Source organism: Leucoraja erinacea, chromosome 38, assembly GCF_028641065.1.
Source record: "Leucoraja erinacea ecotype New England chromosome 38, Leri_hhj_1, whole genome shotgun sequence".
NCBI lineage: Eukaryota > Metazoa > Chordata > Chondrichthyes > Rajiformes > Rajidae > Leucoraja > Leucoraja erinaceus.
Genome location: NC_073414.1, coordinates 8,345,396 through 8,354,712, shown reverse-complemented (window position 1 = coordinate 8,354,712; position 9,317 = coordinate 8,345,396). Strand labels below are relative to the sequence as shown.

The window sequence follows — 9,317 nt, the reverse complement described above, 5'->3', positions numbered from 1 at the left end:
TGATCTACAACTTTAGGCTGTGCAAGCCATACGCAAGAAGAAGAAGGCAGGAGGCGCCATCTTTGGCTAGTGGAAGTCAGTCGGAATCCCGTCACAGTGTAGTGGCTCTTTTTTTCCTCTTTGTGTTTTTTTTGTTTTGTTTTTTTTTTAAGAGCTGACCAGGATCTCCATGATGTGATCAAGGTCGTTCAGGTCCGTCCTTAAACTGGGGTTGGTGCCGAGCAACGAGGGGAAGCTCTTGGTCGAGTCGTCGGCCGGGCTCGGGGCGGTGACTCTGCCGCCGGTCGTCAGAACCGTTGACGGCGCCTCGCACTCGCACAGGGACGTGTCGATGTCGAGGAAGAGATCGTCCAGGGTCACCCCCACCAGGTAGCTGGAGCTCATGATCTCGAAGCTGCCGAACACCGACTCCAGGGGCCTGTGTTGCCCCGAGGGCTGGGCCCCGTCCTCGTCCTCAGCCGCCAGCTCCATGGGCTCCGCCACCTCGTCGTCGGGAGGGGGGGAGAGCGAGGGGCTGCCGTCGATGACGATGTCCAAGTCCCGCAGGATGGAGTTGATGGCGGAGGAGAGGGAGAAGTCCTCGTCGGAGGCGAGGGGCATGTAGTCGTCGAGGCCGTCCGGGTAGCTCTCGGTGGAGAGGCGGGAGGGAGGGGGTTCCCGCGCCGTGCCCAGCTCCGCCCCGCCGCACCCCTCCAGGTCCATGGTGGACGCCAGCTGGCTGCTCTCCACCCGCATCTCCTCCTGGATCTGCCGCAGGGTGTTGGCGATCAGCACGGTGCGCCGGAGGCTGAGCTCGGGCAGCGCCCGGCCGCTCTGCATCTTGTTCAGCGACGTGTTGAGCACCAGCTGCCGCTTCAGGCTGTAGGACTGCGGGCAGTCGGCCAGCTTCTGGAAGGAGGGGTCCAGCCCCCCCTCGGCATGCCGCTTCCGCTTCACCCCCTTGCCCACCATGGAGACCTGCCGATGCAAGAGAACACCATCAACTCAGGTAGCTGGCACCCGACTCAACACCACACTCCTCAACCTCCCCCCCCCCAGTGCTAACCCAGACTTACTCCCCAAACCATTCAGCCCAAACCTTATCTGGAATCCAGGGATCCAACATCCCACGAGATTGATCCCTGGGATGGCGGGACTGTCATATGAAGAAAGATTGAAAAGACTAGGCTTGTATTCACTGGAGTTTGGAAGGATGAGGGGGCCCCTTATAGAAACATATATAATTATAAAAGGACTGGACAAGCTAGATGCAGGAAAAATGTTCCCAATGTTGGGCGAGTCCAGAACCAGGGGCCACAGTCTTAGAATAAAGGAGAGGTCATTTAACACTGAGGTGAGAAAAAACATTTTCACCCAGAGAGTTGTGAATTTGTGGAATTCCCTGCCACAGAGGGCAGTGGAGGCCAAATCACTGGATGGATTTAAGAGAGAGTTAGATTTAGCTCTAGGGGCTAGTGGAGTCAAGGGATATGGGGAGAAGGCAGGCACGGGTTATTGATAGGGGACGATCAGCCATGATCACAATGAATGGTGGTGCTGGCTCAAAGGGCCGAATGACCTCCTCCTGCACCTATTTTCTATGTTTCTAGTCTGAAGAAGGGCATCGAACCAAAACGTCACCCATTCCTTCTCTCCAGAGATGCTGCCTGTCCCGCTGAGTTACTCCAGTATTTCGTGTCTATCTTCAATTTAAACCAGCATCTGCAGTTCCTTCCTACACATCCAGAGACCCGGGTTTGATCCTGACTACAGATGCTGCCTGTACAGAGTTTGCACGTTCTCTACGTTACAGCATAGGTTTTCTCCGGGTGCTCCGGTCCACCCCCACACTTTGTAAGTTTGTAGGTTAATCGGTTTCTGTAAATTGCCCTTAGTGTGTTCGAAAGAGCTTGTGTATCTATCAGGCTCATTGGTCGGCGCGGACCCGATGGGCCGAAGAGCCCATTTCCCTGCTCATTCTCTAAACTAAACCACCACTGACCTTTTAACAGCAGCTACAGGTGACTGGCGTGGGGGTTAGGTGCTGAAAAAACAGCCTGTGTTTCAATATTGCGTCAATTAAATGTATATGCGACTATGCTACCAGCAGTAAATTTGAGCGTGTTATTCCGTAAACACACGCATACAAATCAAACTATGGTATTAAAGGAACAAGCGCGTTATTCCAAAAAGACATAAATCAAACATGCATAAAACCTGTACAGCTCAATAGAAAATGGACGAGGAATTTAAAAGATGAGGGGGAATTTCTTTACTCAAGAGAGTGGTAGCTGTGGAATGAGCTTCCAGTGGAAGTGGTGAAGGCAGGTTTGTTTTTATCACCTTTACATCCTTGATAGACACATAGAGCTGCTAAACAGAGAAAACAGGCCCATGCTGACCATGCTACTTAATTGAGCTAAGCTTACTGGTCTGTGGCCAACCCATGTCCATCCAAACCTTTCATATACATGTTCCCTTCCAACTGTCTTTTGAATGTCATGGTTGTATGTGCTTCCAGCATGTCCTCTCGCAACTCATTCCATGTACCTCTGTTGGGAAAACGGTGCCCAATAGGTCCCTGTTAAATCTCCCCCCTCACGCTAAACCTGCGCTCTCTAGATTTTAACTCCTCTACTCTGCAGAAACGACTGTGGCTGTCACCTTTTCCATGATTCTTGCGATTTTAGACACCTCTAAGGTCACCCCTCAGCCTCCGAAGCTCCCGGAGGGAAAAGACCCGCACTGCCCAGCCTCTCGTTGTAGCTCAAACCCACCAGGCACAGTAACGCCACGGTAGTTTTTTTTAAATGTGCCATTTCCAGTTTAATGGCATTCCTCCTATAATAATTCTATATTTATAATAGTATGAACTCTTCCAAATGTGGTCTTCACATCTTGTAGAGCACTGACACAAGTACTGGCAGCTGGGTGTATCTACTGTGACCTTTAGTCCTTTGTTAGTCATTGATGGGAGGGGGCGAGGGAGAACTCTCCATTGGCACGGCTGCTTTTGAATCATTGCTGCTTTGCTCAGGCAAGTGTGGAAAAGTGTAGGTTGGAACAGCAAATGCTGATGTACAACAAAGATAGTCACAAAGTGCTGGAGTAATTCAGCAGGTCAGGCAGCATCTCTGGAGGAAAGGAATAAGTGACGTTTCGGGTCATGACATATTTCCTAATATCTTCAGTATTTTGGGGTTTCAACTTTGGATTTAAATCTAACAATTGTTAGTTTTTTGCAACCTTCAAGCTTGTAAATTGCCAATTGCAATCGTCATCTATCCATGTTCTCCAGAGATGCTGCCTGACCTGCTGAGTTACTCCAGCATTTTGTGTCTAACTTAAATGACCGATCTATTCCAATGAAGCCAATTCATAACCAAGGCAATAGCTTCTTCTACAATATTGTCAAAGGTTTGGACTCACTAGAGGCAGGAAACATGTTCCCGATGTTGGGGGAGTCCAGAACCAGGGGCCACAGTTTAAGAATAAGGAGTAAGCCATTTAGAACGGAGACGAGGAAACACTTTTTCTCACAGAGAGTGGTGAGTGTGGAATTCTCTGCCTCAGGAGGAGGCAGGTTCTCTGGATGCTTTCAAGAGAGAGCTAGATAGGGCTCTTAAAATAGCGGAGTCAGGGGATATGGGGAGAAGGCAGGAACGGGGTACTGATTGGGGATGATCAGCCATGATCACATTCAATGGCGGTGCTGGCTCGATGGGCCAAATGGCCTCCTCCTGCACCTATTGTCTATTGTCTAATATCCTTCAAACATTAGTTTTTCTTCCCTTCCCCAACATACGACCCTAAGCATGCTGACCATAGGAATAGGATTGAGAAAGATGTTCTGTGATGCTGGAAATAACTTGCGCACTACAAACAGTGCAAAAAAGCAGATGCCGGATCGCCACAAATAAATATTGGCAGATAACCCACTATTCTTCAGCAAGATGACTCGCCACAAGATACACACATCAGACATGGCATGCTCAAGGCACACTAAACAATTCCATGATTCAATATTCCAGTGTACAATGAAACGATACTTGGACTCGCTGCTGAAAGGGAGACACAGGGCGTCGCGGGAACACATACACACAAACACACACACTCAGACACACAAACATTTGAACCAGCTACCTCCGCACCATGCTCTTACAGATGCATCTGTCACCCTAACAGGCAGACACACGCACACACACAAACAGACGCACACTCTCAGCCACACACAGACGCACAAACTCACAGACACACACACAATTACACTCAGACACACACACAAACTCACTCAGTCACACGCACAGACACATGCACTCAGACACACAGACACATACGTGCATACAAACTCACACACTCACAGACACACACTCAAGACACAAACAGACGCACACTCACAGACACACACACACAAACAGACACACACAGACACATACACAGTCACACACTCACACACAAACAGACGCACACACTCACAGACACACACACACATGCACAGACAGATAGAGTCTCCAATCCCATTTCTCCAGAGGAATTTGCCTCTAATGGAGAATAGGAATTGTTCCCATTACACTAATAAATAAATTAGAATGCCCAATCTCACACTTCTTCCTGATTTTATCCTGTTAGCTTCATGTACACAATTGACCCTGTAATGGTCCAATGGTGTGTGCTGCCAAAGACAGAAAATATTAAGAGCAGGGAGATGACACAATAACTGCATACAACATGGCAGGCTGTAACTTAAATATTGTATTCAGTTATTTTCATCAGATTACAAAGGAGGAAGAAACTGCATTGGAGGGGAGAAAGATTTACAAAGATTACACCGCCAATTGGTGTCTTTGGAAGAGATGGCCGAGGCGAGATTTAACTGAAGGTCCCAGCAGAGGTCTGGGACGGCACTGTGTGCTGCATCCCTCTTCTGCGTAACTCTTTCTGTGGGGAAGGAGCCATAACTTGCACATAATTTTCCAGATGTATTCTCACAGGCCCTAAATGATCACAACAACTCTTACTCTTGTACAATTAAGGGTCTCATCCCGGAATGTCACCCATTCCTTCTATCCAGAGATGCCGCCAGTCCCGCTGAGTTACTCCAGCATTTTTCGCCTATCATCGGTGTAAACCAGCATCTGCAGTTCTTTCCTACACATACCTTCCCAATTGCTTGTGTATCTGCAAGCTGATTTAGTATATTCAGACAAGGAAACCCCGGTCTCTCTAAACAACAACATCTTTTAATCTTAAGCCATTTTAAATACTTGGCCTCTCCAGAGTCCCACTGCTTGCTTAAGCTGTCAATAGTCACAGAATCAAAGATGGACACAAAATGCTGGAGTAACTCAGCGGGACAGGCAGCATCTCTGGAGAGAAGAAATTGGTGACCTTTTGGGCTGAGAAATGAAATGAAATGAAATGATTCAATTTATTGTCATTGTTAGTGTACAGTACAGACAACGAAATGCATTTTTAGCATCTCCCTTGAAAGGGAGACACAGGGCGTCGCGGTGTGCCCGCGCCTGCCGCCGTAAAGCCCACGTCTCGACCCGAAACGTCACCCATTCCTTCTCTCCAGGGATGTTGCCTGTCCCGCCGAGTTACTCCAGCTTTTTGTGTCTATCTTCGGTTTAAACCAGCATCTGCAGTTCCTTCCTGCACAATAGTCACAGAATCCCCATGGCATCCTCACCCACTCCACACTTGGTTACAATTATCAATCATCTTGGATGTACTCTTTGATAATCATAACTAACATGCTGGAAATCTGAAATGAAAATGCAGGAAACACTCATATGGTCAGGTAGCATTGAACATATTAGGACCACGAATGCCTGGAGCCTTAGAAACCCACGTCACAACCCGCCAAGCTAAATATGATTACTCCTACTCTGTTATGGTATTCCCACAGCCTTCCTTCCATGCTCCTTCCCATTCTCATCCTAGTCACTCATCTCTCTTTCATCCCCATTTCTACACACATCCCTCCCTCCAGCGCTCCAGAGGGCCATTGACAACGCCCAGAGGATTGTCGGCTGCCCTCTCCCTACCTTGGAGGACTTACACAGTTCCCGCTGCATCAAAAAATCCCAGAGTATCATAAAGGACATTTCCCACCCCGGACACTCCCTGTTTGAACTGTTGTCGTCAGGCAGACGGTACAGATCTACAAGGACAAGGACGAACAGACTAAAAAACAGTTTTTACCCCACTGCTATAAAAGCACTAAATGTAGCCGCCAAGGAACGCAGGGGCGATACAGACTAAGGGACTGTGGTACACTGTGAAATCGACAGAAGGATGGAGGGTTGGGTGTTTATGCGTGCTATTTTCATGATATTTATTTTAGTTGTTTATCTTTTAATATTTTATCTTGTATGTATCGTTAGCTTTTAGAAATGTTTGAATGGTGCACGGACTGGCTGACATTTTTAAATTTCGTTGTACATGGTTCATGTTACAATGACAATAAAGAAACTATTCTATTCTATTCTATTCTTCTCTCTCCTTATCTGACACCTTTGTTTCTTTGGATCCTACTGTATCCACTGTTCCAGGTGTGGACTCCTATACAGGCTTGGCGATCGTTTCACCAAATACCTCCGCTCAGTCCGCCTTAACCTACCTGATCTACAGGTGGCTCAGCACTTTAACTCTCCCTCCCATTCCCAATCTGACCTTTCCTTCCTGGGCCTCCTCCATTGTCAGAGTGAAGCCCAGCAAATTGGAGGAACAGCACCTCATATTTCGCTTGGGTCTGAACATTGACTTTGTAACTTCAAATAGCTCTTTGCTTTCCCTCTCTCTCCATCCCCTCCCCTTCCCAGTTCTCCCATCAGTCTGACTGCCTCCAACTGCATTCTATCTCTGTCCTGCCCACTCCCCTGACATTAGTGTGAAGAAGGGTTTCGACCCGAAACGTCACCCATTCCTTCTCTCCAGAGATGCTGCCTGTCCCGCTGAGTTAGTCCAGCATGTTGTGCCTACCTTCGATTTAAACCAGCATCTGCAGTTCTTTCCTACACACCTTTGTTTCTTTATCACCTCTCACCTACTCCTCCCATCTGCCATCAAAAACACCCTCATCTGTCACTTGCCTCACTTTGCCCTGCCCCGGACTCTCTTCTCCAGCTAACTCCCCCATACTTCAATAAGCCAGATGGGTCCCAACCCAAAACATTGTCTGTTGAGTGGCTCCAGCATTTTGTGTTTTGCTCAAAGTCCCAGCATCTGCTGTTTCTTGCATCACTATTCATACGCTAGTATGAATCTCTTCCGCTAATTAATCCACCAGCACAGACACTTGCATGACATTCGAGGCCCTGTGAACGTCTGAAAACCAGCTCAAAGAAGTAAAATAATAAATGTTTAAGAAGGAACTGCAGATGCTGTAAAATCGAAGCTAGACAAAAGTGCTGGAGAAACTCAGCGGGTGCAGCAGCATCTATGGAGCGAAGGAAATAGGCAACGTTTTGGGCCGAAACGTTGCCTATTTCCTTCGCTCCATAGATGCTGCTGCACCCGCTGAGTTTCTCCCAGCACTTTTGCCTACTAGTAAAATAATAAACTTTGTTTACTTAGAAACAAGGAGCTGCAGGCGTTGGTTTACAAAAGACGACACAGAATGCTGGAGTAGCTCAGCGGGCCAGACAGCATCTCAGGTGAACATGGATAGGTGACGTTTTGGGTCGGGACCCTTCTCGAAACATCGCCGATCAATGTTCTCTAGTGATGCTGCCTACTCTAGTTGTAGTGATGTTGCCTTACAGCGCCAGAGATCCAGGCTCAATCCTGACTAGCGATGCTGTCTGTACGTTCTCCCCATAGAAACATAGAAAATAGGTGCAGGAGTAGGCCATTCGGCCCTTTGAGCCATTCAATATGATCATGGCTGATCATCCAAAATCAGTACCCTTTTCCGGCTTTTCCCCCCATATCCCTTGATTCCCTTAGCCCTAGGAGCTAAATGTAACTCTCTGACTTTTACGAGTTTTCTCCAGGATCTCCGATTCCCTCCCACACTCCAAAGACGTGTAGTTTTGTTGGCTAATTGCCTTGATATAATTGTAAATTTCCCTTTGTGTGTGTAGGATAGTTTTAGTGTGCGGGGATCGTTGGTCGGTGCGGGCCTGGTGGGCTAAAGGCACTGTATCTATAAAAGTTCTATGTAGGTAGGAACTGCAGATGCTGGTTTAAACCGAAGATAGACACAAAATACTGGAGTAACTCTGTGGGACAGGCAGCATATTTGGAGAGAAGGAAGGGGTGACGTTTCAGGTCGAGACTCTCAACCAAAAACATCACCCCTTCCTTATCTCCAGAGATGCTCTGTGTCTGCAAGCTCAAAATTTTGCAGTAACTGCATGGTTTAACAGGTTCACTTGCATAAATCCACGTTGTTATTCCACTATGGTTATGTTTTTTTTTTAAAGTGGTGCATTATCAATCCTTTAAAATGAAAGATGCACGGATTTCTCCCAGCTGAACTGGTCTGCAGCTGGTGTGGCTGCAAGCTCCTGCAAACTGCACTCTTGCCCAGCTCTGACACAGCCTCTCCTCTCCCCTCCCCCCACGCCAGCAGCTGCCTCCAATGCATCATCCCTGAACCCTCTGCAGACCCTGCCTGTGACGTGGGCGGGGCTTCGGACCATGCACACTGCGCATGCTCACGACGGACCCCGCCCCCTATCTGAAGCCGCGCACTGCACCCTGGGAACTGTAGTCATCAAACCTGGGAGACGGGAGGCTGCTAATTGCAAGTGTGTGGGAAGCAACTGCAGACGCTGGTTTAAACCCAAGATAGAAATAAAATGCTAGAGTAACTCAGCGGGACAGGCAGCATCTCTGGAGAAAAGGATTAGATAATGTTTATCTTTATTTCTGTAGTCTCCCTCTACCCAGACTGATGGGTCTCGACACAAAACGTTACCCATTCATTTTCTCCAAAAATGCTGCCTGACCGGCTGAGTTACTCCAGCTTTTTGTGCCCCCTCCGTTAATATAATCTTATAATCTGCAGGTCGAACCATGTTAAAAGAGCCTTTCCACACTTTGGAAAGCGTTGCCAAGTTTAGATCGTTTTGTTGAAAGTGGGGCTCCGAAATACGGGCGATCGTTTTGTGGAACACCTTCTCTCCATCTGCCTCAGCCAACGTGATCTCCCGGGTGCCAAACACTTTAACTATCCTTCCCATTCCCACACTGACCTTTCTGTCCTGTCAGAGTGAGCCCCAGTGCAAATTGGAGGAACAGCACCTCATATTTCACTTGGGTAGCTTACACCCCAGCGGTATGAACATTGACTTCTCTAATTTAAGTAACCTTTGTTTTCCCTCTCT

The 9,317-nt window shown here is 47.9% G+C and overlaps 1 protein-coding gene across 1 annotated transcript in view; it reads right to left on the bottom strand.

Annotated features, from left to right (window-relative positions):
* LOC129714250 (SERTA domain-containing protein 2-like) overlaps positions 1-9,317 on the bottom strand; it is a 10,867-nt gene continuing 1,550 nt past the window's right edge. The window contains exon 2 of the mRNA XM_055663796.1: positions 1-957. Within this exon, the coding sequence (XP_055519771.1) occupies positions 148-951 (804 nt within the window). The 5' untranslated portion in view covers positions 952-957 and the 3' untranslated portion in view covers positions 1-147. The remainder of the gene's footprint in view (positions 958-9,317) is intronic.